Source organism: Brassica rapa, chromosome A07 (assembly GCF_000309985.2).
Source record: "Brassica rapa cultivar Chiifu-401-42 chromosome A07, CAAS_Brap_v3.01, whole genome shotgun sequence".
NCBI lineage: Eukaryota > Viridiplantae > Streptophyta > Magnoliopsida > Brassicales > Brassicaceae > Brassica > Brassica rapa.
This window is the reverse complement of record NC_024801.2, coordinates 20488168-20513833: the sequence shown is the minus strand read 5'-3', so window position 1 is coordinate 20513833 and position 25666 is coordinate 20488168. Positions and strand designations below refer to the sequence as shown.

Below are 25666 nucleotides of genomic sequence, written 5' to 3'. Positions count from 1 at the left end.
TGCGTATTTTCTTTATACTTATTTAAAATAATAATAAAAAATTTATTGCCTGTTGAATTATATATGTTCTTTGCACCAAAAAAAAAAAAGAATATACCTGTTTTTGAATAAATCTTGTTCGGTATGTTACGTGAGCATACAGACAAAACAAACCGGTGAATATGACAGTTTAGATTTTGATTATCTTTGTGTTGACATGGCGAAATAATAAAAATATGAAGTATTCATCAACTCTGTCATATGTATAATTCGTGTTGTCATGAATGCACCAATATAGTTACTAAATTACTGTATACATTTGGTTAATAACAAAACGTGTCAGTAACTTAACAATATAACCAATCAAATCTCAAGCAGTGGAAGAATGAAGTATAGGTGGGAAGTTCCTTCATTGCTGGAAAAACGTGCTCACCAACCCATAGGCCTCCCTCCTGAGCATCAAGGTGCATGTTGGTCGTTCTTGCGTGTTGCATTCTTACTTCTGTTCTTATATGGATCTCTTATTTTTCACATTTATTACGGTCAAATTTAATTTTTTGGTGATTAAATTTTAGATGGTTGTATGAAGGGTTTTATATAAAAGAAAAAAACAAAAGCGTGTACTAACTATTAAATCCTAACAAATACAATAACAGTTATTAGTTTTTTTTACAATGGATATTATTGTATCTATGTTGTTATTATTATTTTTTGTTGTGATTTTCAATGGTGCTATTTAAGAGTTGAACTTGCAAAATATTATTCTGTTAGTAATCAGTGGAACAGTCGAAAATTTTCCAAACTGTCTTTTAACCATAAATTAGAACCGAAAAGTCCTACAAGTATATATATTCCGCCAAAAAGTCCAAAACCATCAATTAGAACCGAAAAATCATATGATAAAAAGTATAAGCTCTGTTGTGCATATAGCTTTTTCCCATCTATTGATATCCAAAAGAAGGTTTATCATCTTCTCACTTTTCCCTAATTAAGGTTTATCATCTTTTCACTTTTCCCTAATTTTTTTAATCAACTTTTCATTTACTTTTCCCGAAACTTTGGTGTTGTTATTTGTAATATTTATATTACAACTATTTACTTTTCCGAAAATAAATTAAAGAAAAGCATGTAATGTGTCACCGTTAGATTTCCGACACGTGTCCTGTATACATTGTCCGTAAGTTAACTCTTTGTCTGTTACCCTTTTATAACAAAAGAACTCATTGTCTATCTCTCCTTCTCCTCTCGTTATCATCCTCACGAGTGTCCACGCGTTACTTGTAGAGCAACGGAGGTATGATCAGAATAGTCTAAAGTTTCAATCTCTAGTTTCATTTTGTTCCTACGTTTTGGTCTTTCGAGGCTCTGTTTTTTTTTGTTTAATTTCAGTTTCTTTTTGTGGTGGTAGAGAACCAAGAAACCGCTTTCAAGAAGTATTAAAAGATGGTGAGTCAAGAAGGGCCAGCAACACTTGACCGATGCTTTGAAAAGATGAAGATGGAAGGAGTCGTGATCAGCGAGTGGAAAGATATCCCTGTGGAGCTTCTCATGAAGATCCTTAACCTTGTTGATGATCGGACGGTCATCATTGCTTCTGGTGTTTGCAGTGGCTGGAGAGATGCTATTTCCTTTGGTCTCACTCGTCTCTCCCTCTCTTGGTATGTATACATAGCTTCTTCTTCTTCTTTGTTGATGGCTGATATGTTGACAGGATCATGTGACTGAAAGTAGGCCTGGGCTTTTTTTAACCAAACCCGAAATCTAAACCAAATCCAAACCGAAAACCGAAATTCATATAAATGTGAACCGTTATAAAAAATTATCCGAAAGAGGCTTAAGAATTAGGTACTTTCGGGTTTTGAACTATGATCCTAAAATAACCGAAATTAGCTAAATCTATTAATATATTTACATATGTTACCGTTATTTAGACATTTTATAGTATTTTTGATATTTTTTTATTATTTCAAATGTTTTTTGGTTAATTTAGGCAGTTTAACTAGGTTTTAATTAGATTTTTGAGTATATTTTTGGTCAATTTCATTAGTTTAAAAAAATTGAGCGATTTCATACACTATACATTGACTACAATCCGAACTGAAAGGAACCGAACGGCCCGACCTGAAAATAAGTAAAATCCAAATGAGATATAGAAGTATAATATCGAAAATCCAAATCCAAATCAACCAAACTGAATCCGAACGGGACACCGAAGGTCCATGCCTCACTGAAAGTATCAAAATTTGTTGTTGATTGATCAAATTTTGTTGTGAGAACAGTTTCTTGATATGATGGTTTCAAGTTCAAGATTCTGATTTGTATATATACCAAGAAACTAGTACGGTTTTGTTTTGATGTTTAACTTTTTTGTTTCTTCAGGTGCAAGAAGAACCTGAACAGTTTGGTTCTGTCTCTTGCTCCAAAACTCGTCAAGCTTCAGACATTAGTATTGAGACAGGACAACCCTCAGCTTGAGGACAACGCAGTGGAAGCAATAGCGAATCACTGTCACGAGCTACAAGATCTTGACCTAAGCAAAAGCTTGAAACTCACTGACCATTCTCTCTATTCTGTGGCTCGCGGTTGCACAAACCTCACTAAGCTAAACCTTAGCGGCTGCACTTCCTTCAGCGACACTGCTTTAGCCTATTTGACAAGGTTTTGCAAGAAGCTCAGAGTTCTGAATCTTTGTGGTTGTGTTGAAGCTGTTTCTGACAATGCATTGCAGGTTCCCTTTCTATATATATCATCACCCTTGTAATGTCTTTATATTAACAACCTAACAAGGAAACAAAAATTTATGCAGGCTATTGGGGAAAACTGCAATGAGATGCAGTCACTAAACTTGGGATGGTGTGAGAATATAAGTGATGATGGAGTCATGAGCCTAGCTTATGGCTGTCCTGATCTAAGAACCCTTGATCTTTGCGGCTGTGTTCTAATTACAGGTAAAGTTCATAATGTTTAAGACACCTCTACAAAACTTGAATCAGTCTTAAGACATTGTTGTTGTTGTTGTTGTTTTTTCTAGATGAGAGTGTGGTGGCTTTGGCAAATAAGTGTGTACACTTGAGGTCATTGGGGCTATACTACTGCAGGAACATAACGGACAGAGCCATGTACTCGCTGGCTCAGAGTGGAGTGAAAAACAAGCACGAGATGTGGCGGTCGGTTAAGAAAGGCAAGTTCGATGAAGAAGGACTAAGAAGCCTCAACATTAGCCAATGCACTTACCTTACACCTTCAGCGGTTCAAGCTGTCTGTGATACATTCCCTGCGCTCCACACTTGCTCAGGCAGGCATTCTCTGGTTATGAGTGGTTGTCTGAATCTAACATCAGTTCACTGTGCCTGTATCCTCCAGGCTCACCGCACCCACACCGCTTACCCTCACCCGGCTCATTAAAGCACCAGTGTGTAAGCCAGAGAGGTCTCTCTTCCTTGGTATGTGTACATATAAGCCTAAGGTTAAGAAATAAAAGCTTATTTGTTTGAGTTTATCTTCCCATCTCAAGATTTTACATTACAGCAACCTGAAAATGATTATGTTTGATGATCCATCAATCATCATCATACAACAGTGGACTTACTTTTTTTATTTATTTTAACACTTTTTGTGTAAGTTTGATCCATCAAATCAGGACTTTAACTCCAAATGTCCTTATGGAAAAAAATTCATTCTTCTTGTCCCTTCTCTTTTCCCATTACCCCTTTGTCTTTGAATTCCCTATACTAACCTTTCTTTCTTTAATATATTTCTTCTCCACCTCATTAATTCATTTAATTTTTCAATTAAATACACTCAACCAAACACAACAACCAAATGGGGTCCACAAACAACCTTAACCAATCAGATTTACCTTGGCCCACATGTCTTCATGTTCCCTCTCCTCTCTCCTCTGTCCACGTGAAGAGCTCTTCTTCTCCATCCTTCATTGGCGATTTTGAAGCTTTAACATCAGGTAATTCTTGTCCGTTTTTCATGAAATTTTGTGTGAAATATCTTTTAAATGTTTGTGTAAACCATGGGTAACCTAAAAAGTAAGAATTGATGAAAATTTGAAAGAGAAAAAATGAATTTAAAAACTGTGTATATGAATTTCGGGTTTAATTTATGTCCGTTTTTGATGAAATTTTTGCTGGAATACTTATAAAAATAAGTGTATATATCGGCTAGTGTAACAAAAGAAAGGTTGAATGCAAATTTTAAGAGATTTAAAAAGATTTTGTAAACTGTATTTATTGGTTTTAGGGTATATTTTATGTACGTTTTGAGCCCGTTTTGATGATTTCTTCGGTGTAATTTCATTAATATGAATTATATAACATGGGTAATGCAAAATCCAAACAAAATCGGACCTAAAAGTTGATTAATTAGTGCAAGGATAATTTCTGGGTATTACTAAGATAACCCGTTTTACTAAGGCAACGTGGTATTATTGATACTACTGGTATTACTATGTTTACAATATTACTAGTACTACTGGTTTTACTATATATATAGTATTGAAAAAAATTAGTATTAGTAAGAATGCTAACAGTAAAATATTACGTGAGAATTAAATTTAAACTTCTTAATAATGCTAATTCTAATTATAATTCATTTTATTTCAGGAAAATGCAAAATCCGCATTGTACAATCATTTGTTTTGATTATGGAGGATATTATATTAAAGATGGGGTTGAAATGAAATGGATTTCGGGAGATGGTGAAGGGGAAGATGAAATTCACACTATTGTGTTGAAGAAATCAGTGGATGAGATCACACGCTCTGTTTTGGTTGAGCGTATTTGCAGAAAGATAAAGGTAGACGACTATAAGATGGAAGCGAAGATTAGTTACTTTCCAATGGTAATGTATTCGAACAAGCCATCATATATCTGGGAAGATGAAGACGTTTTTTGTTATCTAATGCAAGTAAATCAAGAGAATTGTAGAAGTGTTCTACATGTGGAGTTCAACAAAAGGGATGATGACACTGATTTCTATGGCAATCTATCGGATAGAGAGGCTACTGAAAGAGGGGCTACTGATAGAGAGGCCACTGATAGAGAGGCTACTGAAAGAGGGGCTACTGATAGAGAGGCTACTGATACAGAAGCTATTGATACAGAGGCTATTGAGACAGAGGGTGGTGATGAAGAAGGTACTGAGAAGGATGCAACTGATAATGAAGGTACTGGTGGTGTGCTTACACTTTACGAAGACATTGAGATGCATGAGAATGCCACCGAAAGAGAAGCAGGACCCTCAGTTGAAGTCACACCAGTTGTCTATAAGGAGTGGGATGATGGTATGGATTTGGTTTTAGATCAAGAATTTAGAACCAAGGAGGAAGCGCAAACTCATATTCAGGCGGCGTCACATGTGAAGTGTTTTGAGTATGAGGTAATTAAGTCGGATACTAAGAGATATGTGATAAAATGCCGAGGAGCCAAAGAAGGCTGCAAGTGGTTTGTGCGTGTTGCAAAGTTAACGAATTCAGATCTTTGGTCAGTTAGAAGTTACATCAAGCAGCATAGATGTTCTGTTGTTACCACAAGAACACTGCCTAATAGAAGGAGAGGCACACAACAAATCGTTGCATCTATCCTGGCCCAAGATTATCCTGGAAGTTTTGACACACCACGCCCCAAGGCTCTGATCGATTTGGTTCATCAGAGAGTTGCTGTGGAAGTATCATACACAACGGCATATAGAGGAAGAAGACTAGCTGCTAATAAAGTGCGCGGAACTCCTGAAGAGAGTTATTCTTTATTATATTGTTATATGCACATGCTGGAGCAGGTGAATCCTGACACAATAACTCGTGTGGTTGTGGATGAGGACAAAAAATTTAAGTATCTGTTTTGGGCTTTGGGAGCTAGCATAGAAGGATTCCGCGCGATGAGAAAAGTCCTTGTTGTGGATGCAACACACCTGAAGACTGTTTATGGTGGAGTGTTATTTGTTGCGACTGCTCAGGATCCTAATCATCACCACTACCCAATTGCGTTTGGTGTTGCTGATGGTGAGAAATATGAGAGTTGGCTATGGTTTATGGAACAGTTGAAATCAGTGATATCGGATCTCTCTGGATTGGTGTTTCTTTCGGACAGAAACAAAGGCTTGATCAAGGCAGTACATCAAGTGTTCCCTCAGGCCACTCATGGTTATTGTATATGGCATCTGTCTCAAAATGTTAAAGGCTACGTCCGTAACAACAGAGAAACATGTGCATTTAAGTTTATGGAGTGCGCACACGCTTATACAGAGGCGGAGTTCTTGGTCCTTTATGACGCTTTTGGCAGGAAATATCCGCGTGCAGCGGAGTATCTTGACAAAAGTTGTGAACAAAAGAAATGGGCTAGATGTTACTTTGAAGGAGTTAGGTACAATGTTGACACCACCAATTCAGCAGAATCTTTTAACGGTGTTATTAAGGACGCAAGAAAGTTCACCTTACTTCCAATGTTTGATTTTATCATTGGAAAAATTGCTGAATGGTTTAACAAGCACAGGAAAGAGGCAGCTGAAATGCCACCCGCATTGAAGCTTGTGCCTATAGTGGAGGAGGAAATGACTAAAAGATGTGTTGATGCAGGGTTTCTTCGGATTGATGAGTTAAACAGCTTCCATCTCGAGTACAGTGTGCATGGTAGTGACGGGAAGCGTTATACTGTGGACATGGCTATGAACACGTGCACCTGTGGGCAATTTGATAAAGACAAATATCCATGTGTTCATGCAGTAGCTGCTGCCACATTCATGACTGATAAAGCGGGAAAGGAACTCCATCTATCTGAGTATTGTTCTAAGTACTATTTGGTAGAGCAATGGGCTTTGGCTTATCACAGGACAATATATCATGTTCCTCATATGTCTGATTGGGTTATACCAGAAGAAATTAGAGCAAAGAAAGTACTTCCTCCAGAATTTGAAGTCAAGAAAGGAAAACCACAACAAACAAGGAAACCATCAGCAGGAGAAGCTCGTGGAAGAGGAAAAAGAGGCAGAGGGAGTGGAAGAGGGGGAGCCACAAGCACAGACACAGGCAGAGCCAGAGGAAGAGGAAGAGGTATGGCAGCGTATTTTGAATGTGGAAGTGGTTCAGGTTCAGGTGTTTGATTGTTGAAATTTGTTTCATTGTGCTATTCCGACTACTAGGATTACTGGGTTTACTATGTGTTATTTGGACTACCTGTATTTCTGGGATTACTATGTGTTATTTGAACTACTAGGACTACTTTAGATTACTATGTGTTATTTGGACTACATATATATTAGTATGAGTATTTATGTTTAGTATGTAGAATTGATATATATTTTATGATTATTATCAATTTGTAGACTAGTTACTTACTAAATATATATTAAGACTAATTTTTATGATTATTTCAGCAGTTTAAGAAAAATCTTTTCATTTTTTCAAAAAACTCTCTTAACTTTCATTGTTATTGTATGAATGGTTAGACCATAGTAAGGAAAATCTAAAAAAATACGTATTTCTGGAAAATGCTTCCTGAAAATGTCTTCTTTAATGATTATTATAGTGTAAAAGCATCAGTTTTACTACAAAAAAGCTCATTTTCTCAGGGTTTTACTAGATAAACCTAAAAATTGCCAAAAGATTACTATGTGTAAGGTAGTATTACTAAGTCCTTGAAGCTTACCAAGAATTACTAAGTGTAATCAAAATATAATATCAAAATATATGACGGCTGCACGTTTTACATGTGCATTTTTTATCCATGCACGTTTTACATGTGGTTTTTTTCAAAATTATGAAGTATTTTTTTCAAAATTATGAAGTATTTTTCCAAAATTTTGACCAGAGTTTCCCCTGTAATTTTGAGTTACCACACCTGTTTAAAAAGCATAAAACATCCAGAAACATAACATAACATCCAGAAGCAGAAACATAACATCCTAACAAGTTCAAGAGAAGCATTTTAGGCAGAAACATAACATCCTAACTTGAATAATACATATACATAACATAAGCATTTTAGGTTTTTGTTTTAAGCTTCTTCTTTGGCACTTCTAGCTCATCAGTCTTTCCCTCAGTGAAAGGAGACTGCACCCACCGTGATGGTTCACTTTTTCTCTTCTCCGGCAGCGGCGTACATGGCTTCAATGTAGCCTCAGTCTTCTTCGGCCTGCCTTTCTTCTTAGGTGCACCATCAGCTTTAGCTTTCTTTTTTTCAGCTCTAGCTTTCTTTTTTTCAGCTTCAGCTCTCATTTTTGCTAGTCTCTCAGCTCTGGGAATGCCATACGGCACTGCTATGACCTTGACCCTAGGCTTGCGCATAGTCTTTAATTCTACCTCAACTGACTTCTCAGCTAGCTCAGTCTGTTTCTTAGCGGGACTCTCCACAAGATTATCTTCAATTTCCTCAGCTTTTTTCTCCACTTCCTCCACATCAAGATCGACATCAGATTCAACTGACTTCTCAGCTAGCTCAGCATGTTTCTCAGAGGGACTCTCCACAGGATTATCTTCACTTTCCTCTGTTTTTTCCTCCTCTTCCTCCACATCTTGATCGACATCAGGATAAGAGTCACTTTCCTCTGCTTTTTCCTCCTCTTCCTCCACATCTTGATCGACATCAGGATTCTTGTCACTTTCCTCTGCTTTTTCCTCCTCTTCATCCACATCTTGATCCTCTTTTTCAGCTAACTCAGCATCTTTCTCAGTAACCTCAGCCTCTTTCTCAACAATCTCAGTCTGAATAGCTTCTTGCTCTGTCTGAGTAGCTTCTACCTCAACCTCTTTCTCAGCTAGCTCAGCAATCCCTGTTACCACAATAATCTCTGGTGATATAGAGATTGCTTTCCTCGCAGCTGCTGCCTTAGTTCTACCACGTGGTGTAATGACTATTACTTCGGTAGAGGTAGGAGTTCCCTTGGATTCTTCTTTCTCAGCCTCTTTCTCTTCTTGAACCTCTTTCTCAGACTCTTTCTCAGCCTCTTTCTCATCCTCTTTCTCTTCTTGAACCTCTTTCTCAGCCTCTTTCTCTTCTTGAACCTCTTTCTCAGCCTCTTTCTCAGCCTCTTTCTCACCCTCTTCCTCACTCTCTTTCTCTTCTTGAACCTCTTTCTCAGCCTCTTCCTCACCCTCTTTCTCACCCTCTTCCTCAGCTTCTTTCTCAGCCTCTTTCTCAGTCTCTTTCTCAGCCTCAGATTCATCATCAACTGTCCTCCAAAATTCTTCCGCTTGTACTCTCACTCTTTCATGAAGCCTTAACAGAGAATTTTCTTCATCTGATTCCTCCACGTATTCTTCGCCTTTCTCAACAGAGTCACTGTTTTCTTTGTCTTTTTCAGGTTCTTGGTCTTTCTCTTCTTCACCCTTCTCACTGTTTTTCTCGTCTTCCTCATCTTTCCCACTGTTTTCCTCATCTTCCTCACCCTTCTCACTGATTTTCTTCCCTGTCTCAGCCTTCTCTGCCTCAGCCATCTCTCTATCCTTCCCATGATCTCTACCATAATCAAAATCATTCCACTGTCTATATTCCTCATCCTCATTTCCCTTGCTTTCAATAGAAGTCAACTTGTCTTCTATTTTCTTAGTCTTTTTCTTCAAAATTCGCTGGTTCTTCTCAAGTTTACCCATCCTCAAGTTCATAGCCTCCAGCTTTGTCTCTACGGTTAAATTAATTTCAGAAAATCCTTCTTCCATAGCCTTCACAATCCTCTCTTCCACACCTTTCAACATCGACTCCAAACTAGAATTAGAAGATGAACCTTCTACAATCGTCACCTTTTCTTTGTCTTTCGTCTTTGTAAACTTTCGTGCAGCAACATCTGACTCAAAAAGTTCTTTCCACCAAATCTTCTTCTGCTTCACATTTAGCCAGTAGTTCCACCTATCACTTGTGCTACCCTCACGCTGATACTCTGGCTCTAGATCAATGATACGAGCCAGCAAAGTTTCCTCATCCACCGTTGGAACCAACACACTGTTAATAACCTGAAAATAAAACATTCATTGCTTTATCAGTTTAAATATTCTGCTATTTTTTATTAAATGAAATAAAGATATACCTTTGTGTTTCCAAAAGCAGCATATATATCTTCCAAAGGATAGCCCTTCATGCTACTCTTTGTAAACCGACTTTTGCACATCCTAGGACAATCTCCACTGGCGCCGTCTGAAGAGATTCGAAATTTTTTTCCCAGCTTAGGAATACACTCAAAAGCCAAAACCTACACAAATGAAGTGTCATAGTGTCAGATTTTCAGTAATAAATAACAAAAATTTCAGTTAATGCTAAATTGTGTGCTTTACCTCTAATGGAATTATGAATCCATTAAAGCCGGTTGCATGGTGCACTTCACCCTTCAGAAGCTCCATTACATGCTTAATCTCCTTTATTGCATCATGAAATGTTAGACGACCCCAAGGAAATGTTCTGCAAACATCCAAATCGTCCACTATCCTTAAGATGAACGGGTCTAATGCTGCAGAATCCTTCGTCGTTCCTCTGATAATCCGACCAAGGAAGAACAAGACAGCCATCTTCAATCTATCATTACATGCTGTCCCCATAGATTGCAGCTTCTGCTTCACATCTACTATGGTGATCTTCTTCTTATCACCGAAGTAATAATCCATAAACTTAGTACCTCCGAGCTTCAAATGTCCACTCGGATACTCGTGACAGTCCAAGCCAGAGATGAGGGCATGCTCCCTCATAGAGTAGCGGATGGGCACACCATTCACCCCAAACCATGCAGCATCTTCTCCTTCAATACGAATGGTGTGCAGCAGTAACATCCACATTCCTTGGAGCTTCAGGAATTCTTCATCAGGCATGTGGAAGAAATGACAAAACTGAGGATGGCTCGTGAACCAGCCGACCTCCTCCTTAAGTTCCTTAATCACATCAACTGTGTTCTTCACACGGCACTTGGTCTGAATCTTGCAAGTCTTCAGATACTGTGTGTTTTTGAAGTACATTTCAAGGGGCTGTGGTGGTTGTCTTTCCTGCAATCAAATATATATGTATTAGTCATTTTTTACTAGTAAGACTAATAAAATAAATGATTAAAATGAATGTAAAAATTACCTTGGAGGAAACAGCAGACATGCCTTCACTTTCGGTATCAAGTGAGAGCGAAACTACAGTCGTTCCTCTCACTGGATTACTCTCTTCTCTAACCGGCTCATTCCTATTTGATACCGCTTTTCTAGCTCTAGTTCTACTGGAGACTCCACCTCCAGTAAATAGACGCTTTCTTTTTAAGCCCTTCATTCCCTGTACACATATCATCACTTAATTAGAATAAAACCAATACACACACAACCAGTGACACTTTATTCAACTAAAACCAAAAGAATATTATACCTCAGAGGGGGGGTCGCACATATCATCACTATTGTTTCCATCTGATAGCTCTTCCACATGCTCTTCAGCAACAGGAGCTGTTGTGGATTTTCCACTTTTCTTTGTAGTCTTTTTTTTTCCTCCACGGTTACCTGCCATTATCTACTTCCTCTGAACATCCAAAAACAACACAACAACACACATTTAGGCATAATCTAGAATTATTACTTTGCCTAATCTCAAACCTTTCATTCATTCAATAAATCACCTACTCCATTTCAGTTTACATTTATCCTAACAGTCAAAGAGATTTCGGTTTCATATCACAAATAATAAACCAGGAAAACCAATTGGATCCAGTAAGAAAGAACCCATAAAAATCGCGAGCTCTTGGTTTTTTTGTTTCAATTTATACCAAGTCTACAGTTTCAAGATGTTTTCCCCAATTTCAAACCACAATCTCGCTTACTAAGATCCTACCAAACTTTTCGACTACAATTTACAAGTTTTCCCTAATTTTTATCTGACCTAGATACAAGATATAAAGAAATCAAGGTCAAAAAATAACTTACCCGAATGAAGGATGTCGATTCAGAAAATGAAGTCTTGATTAGAACAGAAGAAGAGACGAAGGAGATGAAGAAACGATGAAGCCGAGAGTTTCTGGAAATCAGAAAGAATGTTCGGAAGAACACGAAGAACACGAGGAGAAAGAGAGGAGAGAACGACAAATTTTTTTTTTCTTTTCTGTCTAAACGCGGAGTTTAGATTTAGGAAAGAGTTATACCCGTTTCTGTTTGGGTGGGCCGGGTTTGAGTGGTTGGGTCATGTAATTATGTAATTTTGTTAGGGTTATAGATGTATTTAGCCTATTTTCCTATTTTAAAATAAATAAATATAAAACTATATTTTATTGATGGGAGATTTGAGCATTTTTTGTGAGTCAAAGGGGCATCTGGAGTTAAACTCCATCAAATCATCACATTACAAAACATATATAAAGAATACATAACTTGGTGGCTGCAATCACATTCACATTTGAGACCATCAAGTGCAATGTGTGTGGTGTGTTAGATCAGCTGCCTTTGTATACAGTTTCATCAACTGCTGGATTGCAGAGTCATCTGAATAGGCTACTTATATATTTGATGAAAATTTTTGTCATATATAAATGGTTTGATGTTTGATTTAAATTTTTTCGATGACAAAAAAATAGCTTATCATACAAATTTTTAAATTAATAAGAAATTAAATATCCAAGTATAGGTAAAAAAAACATTATGTCTGCATATGCAAACAAATCCCATGGTTTCTTTATAATTTTGCAAAGAAACAAAATTTAATAAAAAGTAAAGGTCCTACCGGGAGTCGAACCCAGGTCGCTGGATTCAAAGTCCAGAGTGCTAACCACTACACCATAGAACCTTCTTGTCTCTCATCTTGTGCATCATTATCTAGCTTATGTTCCAACCATGAATCAGCTTGAGCTTTAACACTTGTCCATTTTACTACACTTGTCCATTTCTGACATAGAATAGTAGAATACACTAGAAAAAAAGCTGGAGAAAATCAAACAAGAATGTAAAAATTTGTTGCACAACATTTGAGTAGAGAATGGTTCTGTAAGTAACATAACACTTTAGTAAAATATAGTTTCGCATAGGCTCAAAAGTTTTGACGATTCTTCTGAACTCGTCAGTACAGTCTTCACGGCTATCTCCCTCTCCCACGTTTCCCTCCACCACCACCTCCTCTTTTACCACCTCTGCTACTACCACCGCGGCCACCGCCAGACCCACCACCTCTTCCGCCGCCAAATCCACCACCTCTTCCTCCTCTACTGCTTCCGCCACCTCTTCCCCCTCTACTGCTTCTACCGGCAAAGTCCCTCCCGCTTCCACCATCAAAGTCTCTCCCGCTTCCCCTTCCTCCACCACGACCTCCCCTGGCCCCTCCTCTGCCACCACCTCTCTTGCTATGCAGATAAGACATTTTGTTAGCTTTCTCCTGCCTCTCCTTGCGCACCTGCTCCAGATCTTTGATCTCTGAACGCACATGTGCGTTAGGCACTGATGCTGACCATCTCTTCCCGCGTCGCCCACCTCTACCTGACATGCTTGGTGTGTCGTCTCCATCACCATCCTCTCGGCTGAACGCTTTCTTGTGCGTGCTATCTTTCCATTTCTTGTATATTGCACCTGCTTTGTTTGCCCTCACCTTGGCTCCACTCTCTGTCTTTATCTGTATTTAGTTACAAGAGAGCTGCAAGTTAGAAACCATCAAACATTCTTTTAACCAAAAGACAAGTTTCCTATTACCTTGCCACTGGCTGTTACACGATCTCCATTGTTCAACTTGATGAACTTCTTACTTTTCTGTTTACCAAAGACAAATCCAGTTAAATAAGATTACAGTTTGGGACATTATTATGATGTATCTTAACTATTTATTACCTTGTCCCAGTGATAATTAGTTTTCTGCTGCTTCATTCCCTGGCCATCATCTGCCACTAGATCTAGCACAGCAGCGTCCAATCTACAATCCGAAACAAGGACATAAGACTTGTCAATATCATACAGAAAAAGAACTATAACATTTGAAATGCCACCAAAAAAGAACACAAATCTTTTTACCTATTTGATCCAAACCCTTCGTTACCCCTCACAGATAGTCCTGCCTCTGAGTGCTGCGTGCATAAGAGAAACAAAGAGTCAAACTCTGCGAGCTGGAGAGCTAATGCACATCACACATAAAGTTTTTGAATTTAAAAAACATACGTGGTTAACAGGTATGGAGCTGATATAGAACTCTTCGTCCTTGAAAGTTTGTTGCGCCGTTCTTTTCTTACCGCTTACTGAAATCAAAACGAGAGTTTATATGAAGCTAAGTTAAATCAAAGAAGTAAAAAAACAACAACCAAGCACCACAGATAAACTTGTAGTACGCATACCTTTGCTTCCAGCTATCTTGTCCTCAATAGAAGTGGTAATAGGTTCATCATCTTCCTAGATATCCAAAACACTTCTGTGAGTAAAACTAATGGAAACACATACACGAGTACTTCAAAGCTTAAGGATTACCATTTCTAAATGATTATTGGAAGAAGTCTTCTGACTCTGCTCATGTCTCTTATTAATGATCTCCTCATGAACTTCCCTTTTCCTCTTCATCACATCAACCCATTGCAAACCCTGTACAGTAACCCAAAACATTTTCTCCTTCAGCTACTTACTTACAACTATATATATAGAGGAAGAACAAAAATCACCTTCACATTTCTAGCTTTGGCATTTTCACCTTCTGCTTCAAGTATGGTCTGCTTGGGTCTACCACCACAGATCAACCACCATTATAAATTAATCAAAACTGGTATAAAACTACAGATGAATGAATAAAAGATAACTATACTACTCACCTGAAGTTTTTAATCTTCTGAAAAAACGCCATTGCCTCTAACTCACCACCTTCAATTATACTTTTAAACATTGGATGCAACCCTTCTCTAGGTAAGGCCTTTGCTCTCCTAATGGACTCTTTTGATGGAGCTGGTTTTGTCGTCGTATACAAACGAAAAGCCTTTCTGGATGTTCTCTCAAGAGAATCCAACTCCGCAGAGGAATCAATCATCTCCTGGATCTTGTTAAAGATAAGATCAATCGTCTTCTGCGGGAAACGACCGTACACAGTGACACCACTCTCAATCGCCTCGCTGGTCCTGTTCATCACTTCCTCCATGTTCTTCAGCACCTCGTCCTCGGTAGGCGCGGGCCTGATGGGTTTGGACAGGAACAGATGAAGATCCAACAGATACGGTATATCCTCAGGCGTGACGAAGGATATCGCAGAGCCGGTACGGCCAGCTCTAGCGGCTCTCCCAACTCTATGGACAAAGATCTTAGGCCTAGGAGGGAAGTCCCAGTTGATAACATTATCAAGCAACGGTATGTCAATACCTCTAGCAGCGATATCTGTGACGATCAGCAACATAGTCTTCCTCGCTCTGAACCTCGACACGTGGATCTTCCGCGCGTCTTGGTCCATGTCTCCGTAGCACACAGAGGGAACGATGTTCTCGAGCTTAAACAGCGAGTTCACAAACTCCACGTGGTGCTTTGTTGAAACAAATATGATCGTCTGTTCGTTAGAGCTTATATGCTCTCTCACCAAGTATATCAACGCAGCGTACTTCTCTTCGGGTCTTAAGGTTAGAAACGAGAGCTTCAAGTCGGGGCTTATCTTGTTCTCCACGTCTAACCGAACTAGCTGAGGCTCGCGCAGACCGGCCTTTGCGAACTCTGCGAGCGCGCTTGGTAAGGTGGCGCTGAAGAGGAGAGTCTGTCTGTTTTCGCCTAGCTTGGCTAGGATCTGGTGGAGCTGCTCGGCGAAACCCATGCCGAAGAGACTGTCTGCTTCGTCGAAGACGACGTACTCGACTGTTCTTAGTGACATGTCGTCTACCTCTTCTAGGAGATGCATGAGTCTCCCGGGGGTTGCGATGATCACGTCGGGGCTCTTTGTTAGCTCTTCGAACTGATCTTGCATGCTATCACCACCGACTAGTAAGGTAACTCGAAGATCTGAAAACAATGAAGGAATCAAAAAGGCGTTTGAAACAAAACTTAAACAAGTGTTTAGAGATTGAGAATAGGTTAGAATTGTGTTCTTCAGACATCATAAAGGAGTCAAAAAGGTGTTTAAGACAAAGCTGAAACAAGTGTATGAAGACTGATATTATGTTAAACTTGAGTTCTTCAGACATCAAAACGGAATCAAAATGTGTTTTAAGACACAACTAATGTTTTAAGATCGAGATTAGGTTAGAACTGAGTTTATCAGACATCATAAAGTGCTTAAAACACAACTGAAACAAGTGCTTAAAGACTGAGATTAGGTTAAAATTGAATTCTTCAGACATCAATAAGGTGTTAAAGACAAAACTGAAACAAGTGTTTTAGGTTACAATTGAGTTCTTCAGACAACATAAGGTGTTTAAGACAAAACTGAAACTAGTGTTTTAAGATTGAGATTAGGTTACAATTGAGCTCTTCAGACATCATAAAGTGTTTAAACACACTACACAAACAAGTGTTTTGGGTTAGAATTGAGTTCTTCAGACATCATAAGGTGATTAAGACAAAACTGAAACAAGTGTTTTAAGATTTGAGATTAGGTTAGAATTGAGTTCCTCAGACATCATAAGGTGTTTAAAACACTACTAAAACAAGTGTTTAATTATTGAGATTAGGCTGAAACTGAGTTCTTCAGACAAGGAAACAAAGACCAAACCTGTAAACTTCCCGAGCTCCTTAGCGAACTTGAGAGTCTGCTCAGCCAAGTCACGAGTAGGCGACAAAATAAGCGCTCTAACACCACCCTGAGGAACATGCTGTTTGAGCTTCTCAAGCATAGGGATGAGAAAAGCTGCGGTTTTTCCGGAACCCGTTCTCGCCATGGCGACGACGTCGACGCCGGAGAGGATCAAAGGCATCGTCTTCCGCTGGATAGGCGTGGGAACTTTGTACCCTTTCTTCTTGATTGCGTTGTAGACATTGGGACCGAGGTTTAGAGACTCGAATCCTCCAGATTTGCCTTTCTTCTTCTGCTTCTCTTTGCGGTGAAGCTCAGTGACCGAGCTCACCAGGAAACCTTTTCCTTCAACCATTGTGAATCTTGTGACTGCAGCGAATCTCCGAAGAAGAAGAAGAAGATGAAGAAGAAGAGTTTAGGACTTAGGTTTAGCCGTTTAGGGTTTAAAGAGATGATGATACACTAAAACCTTTTGGTGGGCTTTGCTTATTTTGGGCCCAACAAGATGTCAAGCAATCCCAACAAAAAAAACCATATAGTTCAAGTCTTAAAAAAAAAGGTTTCTAAAATGTAAGAAATTGCTCTAATTTTAATCAATTTAGTTTAGTTTGATACTTCTTTAAACATCATACATTAATATCTAAACCGGTTTTAACATTAGTTTCGGTCTAATTTGATCGTTGCGATACGAAAGTGAAATTAAACTCCATTAGGAAAAAAAATTCTACCTTGATAGCTAAAATAAATATTTAGTACCAATTAGACCATCTCCCATTGTTTATTCTATTTTTTACTCTAAAATATAATAACTTTATAATAGAGTTTGAATTTGTTCTAATGATACTCTATTTTAAAGTAAAAAATAAAATGATTAAAAAAAAAATTATTCTATATTTGAAATAAATTTATTTTTTACTTTATTATAAATTGAGAAATAAAGTACTATTAGAATATTTTTTTATTTTAAATTCTATTTTAGTGTAAAAAATAGAATGGGGTTGGAGATGCTTTTAAAGTAAAGCATACCGAAACAAAGCAATCGGTGGGTGCTTTCTCTGGTTCTACAAACGCACGTGGATGAACAATGGAAACACCAGGTGGAAGCCGAAACTATCTTTAACACATGTCGACTTAAAAAAATAACAAGATGTCACTTTCTGTAAAGACACATCCTCTTTCATTACCAGCTCGATAAAAATCACTTCTCCTCGCTCATCTCTCACCATCAAGCAAACAAAACTAAAGATCAAGTTCTGTCGTTGTTGATAATGTCTACGGCTGGTCACTTTATTCGATGCCTAGGTTTTGTTCTCTAGCCTTTTTGCAAACATGAATCCATCGCTGTTGATCGGTTTACTATATATTAACTAGTTTTCGCAAGGTTTGACCATGATGCAAGTTTCTTGAAAAAATTATATGATGAGATTATAAAACGTTACATGGTTTTTGTTACAGCTGCTGTGGCATGGGAAGCCGGAAAGCCACTGGTGATGGAGGAAGTAGAGGTTGCTCCACCGCAGAAACATGAAGTTCGTATCAAGGTTCATTTTACTTCTCTCTGTCACACCGATGTTTGCTTCTGGGAAGCAAAGGTATATATCAATAAGACCTAAACAAAGTTCATTATTATAACCACTGACGCTGAGTCTTACCACAAGTTTTTCTGAGTTTTGATTACGCAGGGACAAACGCCGTTGTTTCCACGTATCTTAGGTCATGAAGCTGGAGGGTAAGAAAAAAAAACAGCCTTAATCTTCTTTCACAAGTTTTAGGGTTTAATAGATTTTTGGTTTTAGGGTTGTGGAGAGCGTTGGAGAAGGAGTGACTGATCTTCAATCAGGAGATCACGTTTTGACCATCTTCACCGGCGAATGTGGCAATTGCCGTCACTGCCACTCTGAGGAATCCAACATGTGTGATCTCCTCAGGATCAACACCGACCGTGGCGGCATGATTCACGACGGTGAATCAAGATTCTCCAGCAATGGCAAACCCATTCACCACTTCCTTGGAACCTCCACTTTCAGCGAGTTCACTGTGGTACACTCCGGTCAGGTGGCTAAGATCAACCCGGAGGCTCCTCTTGACAAAGTATGCATCCTTAGTTGCGGTTTATCCACTGGGCTAGGAGCAACCTTGAACGTGGCTAAACCAAAGAGAGGTCAGAGTGTTGCCGTTTACGGTCTTGGTGCTGTTGGTTTAGCCGCAGCAGAAGGTGCTAGAATCTCTGGTGCTGGTAGGATCATTGGTGTTGATCTCAACCCCAATAGGTTCGAGGAAGGTAGTTAAAATTTTATTAGTCTTTCTTTAATGTAGTCTCCACATTTGCATTGAGTTTTGTTTGTGTTATGGCAGCTAAGAAATTCGGCGTGACCGATTTTGTAAACCCTAGAGAGCATGACAAGCCTGTTCAGCAAGTCATCATTGAGATGACAGATGGTGGAGTGGACCGGAGTGTGGAGTGCACAGGAAGTGTTCAAGCCATGATTCAAGCATTTGAATGTGTTCATGAGGTAATGTATCCTCCACATCGGTTCAGACCAACCCATTCATATCTCCAATGTGCTTATGAACTTTAATACCTATGATCAGTCTTCTAAAGATCGGTCTAGGTCTAGGCTTGTAGAAACTATTCTCTTATTCTAATTACTGCCTAGCTAATTACTAGCGATTTTTGAATATTAATGTTTCAGGGATGGGGTGTTGCGGTACTGGTTGGTGTGCCAAGACAAGACGATGCCTTCAGGACTCATCCTATGAATTTTCTGAACGAGAGGACACTCAAGGGCTCTTTCTTTGGGAACTACAAACCTAAAACTGACATTCCAGGGGTTGTTGAGAAGTACATGAACAAGGTAATGAGAATCTTTCCTTTTACAAAGTTCTGATATTTACAAATATGTCAATGCTCTGGTGGTTTCTGTCATCAGGAGCTGGATCTTGACAAGTTCATCACTCACACTGTGCCATTCTCGAAGATCAACGAGGCCTTTGATTACATGTCGAAGGGAGAGTGTATCCGTTGCATCATCGACATGGGTGCTTGAATGCTTTCAAATATCAATGATGTCTACTTTGTGTTTTAGTTACCTTTATGCGCACTCACAGCAATAATAATAATAATAGAAATATATAGTAGGTAGGTATCTTATGCCTTGCTTATATGCTATGTTCTCAAGTTAGTGTTTTCGTGTCTTATATATTACCTTAACGTTGTAACAGATCAATTCTAGCGAGATGGTTATACTTTTTTTTTTTTTTTGGTCAAGATGGTTATACTATAAAACTAAAAATATTATCTTCCTCTTTAGTATACCTCACATTCACATACATGGGTCTGTCTTTATACCGATCCATCTCCAGTTGGAATCCTTGCTACATTTTTGACAACATGAGATGAAACCTGTGCACAAGTTTCAAGCTTTTGTTAAACCTATGGACCAGAATCTATGACAGAGACTGTAACTAACAAACCTCTAGAGAGATATTGTCTGTCATATATGGAGTTGGCCAGTTCACAGCTACGGTCGATTTTGTTCTGTAGATTGTTGAATATGTTCAATATCTTCCATTGTAATGACTTATTAGTGATCCGCTCAATCTACATACTTGCATGTATGGTAGAATTTGGCTGAATCTTGAAAACAAAGTTTCAATCACCCACCATATACATTATTATGTAAACATTTAGCTATAACGTTATTAGATCGAACCAATGGGATACTGTATGTCAATCAATGATTGACTGTCCCGGTTCATTTCCCCAGACCAAAACCTGTAGGCAAGAGATATAAAAAGCATCACAAAGGTTAGTTCAGTGAAGGTTCCTGCAAGTGCAGAGAGGAAGTTGAAGAAGAGTGCCTTTGTTACAGTGAAGCCTGACTGACCTCACTAGTATCCCAAAATCACCTATTCCCATTGAAGCTTTGTTAATGTGTTATCTGTTGTTATGCTTATTTTCAAGTTTGTCAAGGAAATAGAGTAAAGACCTCTTGGGGCGCAAGTAAAAAAAACATGGTTCTGTTCTAGACCATCCACCAACTGATCCGTAGATGAGAAACGCACTTCCTAACGCCATTCCATCAGTAAAATTGTGCTGCACAACAAACAAAAAACGTACTTACAACACCGTCAGAGAACAAGTTGAGGTAACCAAATAAATACTAGCCTTGATTGAGTTCTTCTCCCCCATGTTCAGGTTTGTCCAATTTTCCATCGGAAGTAATACATATCTGCGACTGAATCTGATTTATCAACAGCAATGTAACAAACAAGCCAACAATATAAGATTAAGTCACCATATCAGACATCAATCCTACTTTGTTTGATAAACAAAAAAAAAAACAGGTGTTTTACTACTTACCGAGAACAGACAATCCAACAGACAGATCTTGTATAGAATGTGAATGTGAAGGCAAATCCGAATGATCATGATCATGATCATGATGGCCATGGTGATCATGGTCATGAGCAGTGACCACCACCTGCCACACAATAGTTTTTTCAGTTTAAGAAGATATCTCTTTGTACCGAACAGAGTGAATATAGAACACTGGAAATAATTAAGGCATAAAATTTAAGTAGTGAAACACTACAACGAGATTAGATCACTGTGTCCATTACTGCACCAAAAGCATGGGGCAATTGGTGAAGAGAAAAGCATCATCCCCAGCATAGCTCCTGCCTGGTTACCAAATAAACAGGATTAATCAAAAATGCTGATCATAGAGATTGCTACATCAAACAGAACAACCAAAAGACTTAACCCAAAGAGAACACCAAAAGACTTACCCCAAAGAGAGCCAGCCAATTGGTAAAACATCGGTATATACAGTCATTACTAAAAAAATAAGGTGAACAATACAATTTCATGATTGTAAATATATTTTGATGTTTCCTGTAATGGAGGAGATGATTGGTAAGTGTTGTGAGTGATTTTTACGGCTCATTTTTTTTACAGCTACTTTAGTTTACCAATCATGTTTAAAAAAAATAATTTAAAGCTATAATTCTAAAATAGAAAATAAAATAATTTTGGAAATAAATTTTTTTAGTGATATATATTTCGTGCCTTGAAAATTATTAATATAAGTTTACGGAAATAAAATCTACAAAATACATCAATAAAATCTACATCTATTATTCTAAAGCCAAAAAATAAAAATCGTAGTTACCAATCATCCCTGGAGTTAAACCATTTTTATTAGCTTTTTTTTTATCAACTTGTTTCATTTAAGCCTCTTGGGCTAAATGTCGTACTTTAGATAAAGAGTAGAACTTTGTAGGATAAGTCTTTGGAAGCTCCTCCTGAATAACCACACTCCTTGAAACCATATAATTCGGCAGTTTTGTCTAGCAAAATTTGTTAATTATAAAGTTGAGCAGATTGCAGATTCAGCACATCACAAGGCACTTTTGATTAAAGTATGTTCACAAATTTTGTAGAGACGAATCAATATTAAAGTCTTCAAAGTTAGGAAGATGGACATAATCTTTTTAGAGACAAGAAGCTGTATATACTGACTACTGGTTCCGATCCTTCATTTATTGGATTGTAAAGTATGTTCTTAATCTTTCAGAGTGTCAGCTGCGTTTAGAAGCATGTCCACTCCTCCTCCTACACTATCTCCACTGCTCTTCAGATTCCCATTTTGTTTCTGCAACGTCCCCATCTTCTTCTCATAAGCCTTTCTCACTTTACGGACTTTCTGACTTGCAGCGTTACAAGTTTTGCAAAACCATTCTTCATCTGGAACCGATGCACGTGGAGGTTTCATGCAGTATATGTGATACGCATCATCACACCCATCACACATCACAATCTTATCATCATCCTTGTCGGTTAGACAGTTTCTGCATAGGCAAGATGAGCAATACCAACGAGCACCACCGTGTAGTTTTACTAGCTTTGCAGTCAAACACCTGATGTGGTAATACTTGTGTGGGCAAAAAGGGTGATCACATGTTATGAACCTGCCATTCTCCACCACTTTTGTTCCACATGTCCTACAGAGTTCAGAATCTCTCTTCACCTCTACTTTGTGACCTCCATGGTTGATGTTGCAGCTTGAGTTCTCTTCAGATTCGTTTGAATCTTCTTTACATTCTGTACTTTTATCAACACGTCTGCTATCTGTCTTCATTCTTTCACACACTACGCAATTCTCGTGAGGTGATCCGATTCCATTAGCTGTGCAGTTTATACAGTACCAACTGCCCGTAGACATCCCTTTCCCACCTGGATGTGCACATGAGACATGGTACATATCTTCGCAATGATCACAAGCTAAACAGTCTGTCACTGCTGCCTTCTCTCCACATAGCTTGCAAGTGTCATAAACACAGTTATTTCTGATGTTCTCTGCATTAGGATTAGGCTTCAATTCCCTAGTGTAGAACTTCTTCAACTTCCAGATTTTGAGGAAAAAAAAGAGATATTAGGATATTAACTAATAAATTAAAGTTTTATTAAACAAGCACTTTGAAGAAGATCATTTATGTATGAACCCAACCTGTTCGGTAGAAAACGTCTTTGAAAGCTCTAAAAGGCTATTACCAAGAACAGCCATATCATTACCAACATCCTGTATTTTTTGCCAGACCTGAAATTAGTAGTTAGGTTTAGTTCTGAGACAAAAAAAAATTACATTTGAAAGTTTGAGTTCAGCTTCCGAACCATGGCATCATAAAATATTTTTCACAACGGTAAGGATTAGCATGCATAAGTTATGTTCAGACTATGCAGAGTTTCTATTATATTACCTCTTGGAGATCGGTTGAAAAGAGCTTAGGTGAACCTTCATAAACACCCTCTTGCATCCTGGTGTCTATGAGAGTTCTGCAGGTAAGGTCTTCAATCTTGACTTCAGAAAGCAACTTACTTAGAGATGCAAACTCCTTTGAAGCTAAAACTTGAGACAGAACATTCTGGCATCCGGCCGTCACGGTCTCATACTTGGGTTCAGTTGTTGGTTTATTTGGATTTGGAAGCTCAGGGAGTTCACCAGTTTGATTATCTAATTCAGAAGCAACAGACTCCTGAGCAAAGAAATTTAATGACAGCACTAAATCAAAAACAAGAAGGTGTTAAAACATGTTTTAGGAGCATGTTTGTGAAAGTAAATCATGGCCGCATGAGCTAATCACACAGATACAATGACACCAATTCATAATTGAATACACAATGCAGTCAACACTTGTCCGGTTCTACAAGTATAGCGCCAGCACTAACGGGAATCTATCATTTGCCTGAAACTAGCGATCACACACACAAGACAAGATACCCATTTCGTCTGAGAAACAAGAACAAATAGTTACATAACCGCAAAATCTGTCGCTTGAATAGCCACACAAAGATTATAAGAAATGGCCCTTACTTATTCTTTAGCTTCATCATCAACAACATAATGCCTAGATTGTAAGAGAACCTAATATGCATTCCTACATTCATGGAAGTTACAGCAACTACACATACTCCAGCAGTTTTCAAAATGCAATCATCATACCTGGCTTCCTGAGTGACTAACACCTGCTTCCACAGAAACCCTCTCATCTTCTTTACACTTACTCCCAGAAACCGATCTTCTTCCAAGCTTTCTCCGCTTGTACACTTGTAACTTCTTGTTACCTCTGGACCTTTCATTAGCACCACCACCACAACTATTAACTCCATTACACTTCTCTGTACCTTCACCATTGCTTGTCATCTTTAAAACGCAAAGAAGAAACAAACGTTGTGATCTCCCTCCCACACTCTCGAAATCTAGAGCTTACACAATCATTTACACAGCCAAAACCAAAAAGAAACGAAATTTGTTCTCACTACGAGACGGAACGAAGCTAAAGAGTGAAGAAACTCGCAAACCCTAGAAATTTGCGGAAAGGGACGATTGTTCGGTCGCCGGAGACTCGCCGGTGTGCTTCTCCTTTATCTTTGAACCGTTTTCTTTTTTAACTTTCGCGTCTCCTCTTTAACCGGGTTTTAGTTTTCAATTTGGATCTGACACCGGTCTTAACCGCTCACGTGCTTTCCATGAGCGTCACTTGAGAATCATATTATGAGGTTGATTGTTTGTAGTTTTTGTTTTAGTTTTTGGTTTTTGCTTTTGTAAAAACCATTTTTTATCCAATCAAGTTTTCAGTTTTTAGTTTTTGTTTTTGTAAAAACCATTTCACTTGCCAATCAAGTTTTTTAACAAATAGATTCCCTAAAATTTAGGGAAACTAGTTTTTCAAAATTTCAACCAATTTGTGAAGAAAAGCCAAAAACCAATTTTTGTGGATTTTCAATACAAAAACGAATTTTTTTTATTTTGTATAAAATATTATATTTTAATTAATTAATAATTAAGTAAATAATGTTTTCATAAAGATAAAATTCCCATACAATTTTTTATCATTTAACATTAATGTAAAATAATTTATGTGTTTCATATATGTAAATAAATATAGATAATATTAGTATTAGTTGTAACCAATTACTTATTAATATCTATAAATAAATTATTGAATAATTTTATTATACATACTAAACAACAACTAAAAGTTATAAATTTAAAATATTTTATTAATACAATATATTATATTAATTTGAAAAAATAGCCATTCAAGTTCTAAAAAACGAAAAATATTTTATGTAATAGAATTTATAAATAGTTTCAAAATTTTAAAATATTATAATTTTAATAATTTATAGATATTTTATTAATTATATTTAAGTATAACACTTAAAATAAAATAATTAAAACATGGTAATGTTTTTATTTTAAATAACAGCCACTATATTTTGATAAATTTTAATGGTTATTTTTTTAAAAAATATTATTTTAAAACAATGTATTGCTTATTTTATAAAAAACTAAGAATACAACAAAACCAAAATCTAAAAACCAAAAACCAAAACCAAAAACTGAAAATCAAAAACCAAAATCTAAAAGTTAAAAACCAAAAACCAAAATCTAAAACCAAAATCTAAAAACTAAAAACTAAACCAGAAACTAATGGAAACAATCATCACCTAAATACCTTGAAGTTTCTCTGATCAAAATATTGTTCTTCTCAACGCATATAGT

General features: G+C 37.7%; 6 protein-coding genes and 1 non-coding gene across 15 annotated transcripts; 3 read left to right on the top strand and 4 right to left on the bottom strand.

Moving 5' to 3' along the window:
• Positions 1 to 1149: 1149 nt before the first annotated feature.
• Positions 1150 to 3600, top strand: LOC103830576 (F-box protein SKP2B). Of its 2 annotated transcripts, XM_018653239.2 has the most exons (5): positions 1150 to 1273; positions 1388 to 1637; positions 2359 to 2707; positions 2786 to 2927; positions 3011 to 3600. In XM_018653239.2, exons 2-5 carry the CDS (start codon positions 1423 to 1425, stop codon positions 3382 to 3384), a joined length of 1080 nt encoding a protein of 359 aa, XP_018508755.1. In that variant the 5' UTR covers positions 1150 to 1273; positions 1388 to 1422; the 3' UTR covers positions 3385 to 3600. The 2 variants fall into 2 exon arrangements, with proteins under 2 accessions (XP_018508755.1, XP_033130673.1); XM_033274782.1 differs by lacking the exon at positions 1150 to 1273 and having other exon boundaries at positions 1292 to 1637.
• Positions 3601 to 3723: 123 nt separating this feature from the next.
• LOC103853603 lies at positions 3724 to 7533 on the top strand. The gene is made up of 2 exons (XM_033274780.1): positions 3724 to 3940; positions 4593 to 7533. The coding sequence occupies exon 2, from the start codon at positions 4597 to 4599 to the stop codon at positions 7084 to 7086; it is 2490 nt and encodes an 829-aa protein (XP_033130671.1). The 5' UTR covers positions 3724 to 3940; positions 4593 to 4596; the 3' UTR covers positions 7087 to 7533.
• A 308-nt stretch (positions 7534 to 7841) lies between these two features.
• On the bottom strand, positions 7842 to 12519 carry LOC103853601 (uncharacterized protein At3g43530). Its single transcript, XM_033274779.1, has 5 exons — positions 11310 to 12519; positions 11031 to 11219; positions 10250 to 10948; positions 10006 to 10167; positions 7842 to 9931 (listed from the first exon to the last, which is right to left on the bottom strand). Exons 1-5 carry the CDS (start codon positions 11445 to 11447, stop codon positions 7967 to 7969), a joined length of 3153 nt encoding a protein of 1050 aa, XP_033130670.1. The 5' UTR covers positions 11448 to 12519; the 3' UTR covers positions 7842 to 7966.
• Positions 12520 to 12641: 122 nt separating this feature from the next.
• TRNAQ-UUG lies at positions 12642 to 12713 on the bottom strand. Its single transcript has one exon. It is a non-coding gene; the product is annotated as a tRNA-Gln (tRNA).
• A 57-nt stretch (positions 12714 to 12770) lies between these two features.
• On the bottom strand, positions 12771 to 16950 carry LOC103830575 (putative DEAD-box ATP-dependent RNA helicase 29). The gene is made up of 10 exons (XM_009106385.3): positions 16575 to 16950; positions 14704 to 15865; positions 14557 to 14614; positions 14369 to 14479; positions 14239 to 14293; positions 14066 to 14142; positions 13922 to 13974; positions 13742 to 13823; positions 13607 to 13663; positions 12771 to 13529 (listed from the first exon to the last, which is right to left on the bottom strand). Exons 1-10 carry the CDS (start codon positions 16948 to 16950, stop codon positions 13002 to 13004), a joined length of 2559 nt encoding a protein of 852 aa, XP_009104633.1. The 3' UTR covers positions 12771 to 13001.
• Positions 16951 to 17727: 777 nt separating this feature from the next.
• On the top strand, positions 17728 to 19854 carry LOC103830574 (alcohol dehydrogenase class-P). 2 transcript variants are annotated; one of them, XM_009106383.3, is made up of 7 exons: positions 17728 to 17897; positions 18051 to 18187; positions 18278 to 18324; positions 18392 to 18876; positions 18951 to 19108; positions 19289 to 19450; positions 19526 to 19854. In XM_009106383.3, exons 1-7 carry the CDS (start codon positions 17864 to 17866, stop codon positions 19640 to 19642), a joined length of 1140 nt encoding a protein of 379 aa, XP_009104631.1. In that variant the 5' UTR covers positions 17728 to 17863; the 3' UTR covers positions 19643 to 19854. The 2 variants fall into 2 exon arrangements, with proteins under 2 accessions (XP_009104631.1, XP_009104632.1); XM_009106384.3 differs by having other exon boundaries at positions 17825 to 17976.
• Positions 19855 to 21948: 2094 nt separating this feature from the next.
• LOC103830573 (PHD finger protein EHD3) lies at positions 21949 to 25287 on the bottom strand. 7 transcript variants are annotated; one of them, XM_033274778.1, is made up of 6 exons: positions 24418 to 25287; positions 24179 to 24301; positions 24101 to 24139; positions 23358 to 23633; positions 23108 to 23197; positions 21949 to 23002 (listed from the first exon to the last, which is right to left on the bottom strand). In XM_033274778.1, exons 2-6 carry the CDS (start codon positions 24299 to 24301, stop codon positions 22163 to 22165), a joined length of 1368 nt encoding a protein of 455 aa, XP_033130669.1. In that variant the 5' UTR covers positions 24418 to 25287; the 3' UTR covers positions 21949 to 22162. The 7 variants fall into 7 exon arrangements, with proteins under 7 accessions (XP_033130669.1, XP_033130667.1, XP_033130668.1 ...); XM_033274776.1 differs by having other exon boundaries at positions 24179 to 24357; positions 24460 to 25287; XM_033274777.1 differs by having other exon boundaries at positions 24460 to 25287.
• Between the last annotated feature and the right edge of the window lie 379 nt (positions 25288 to 25666).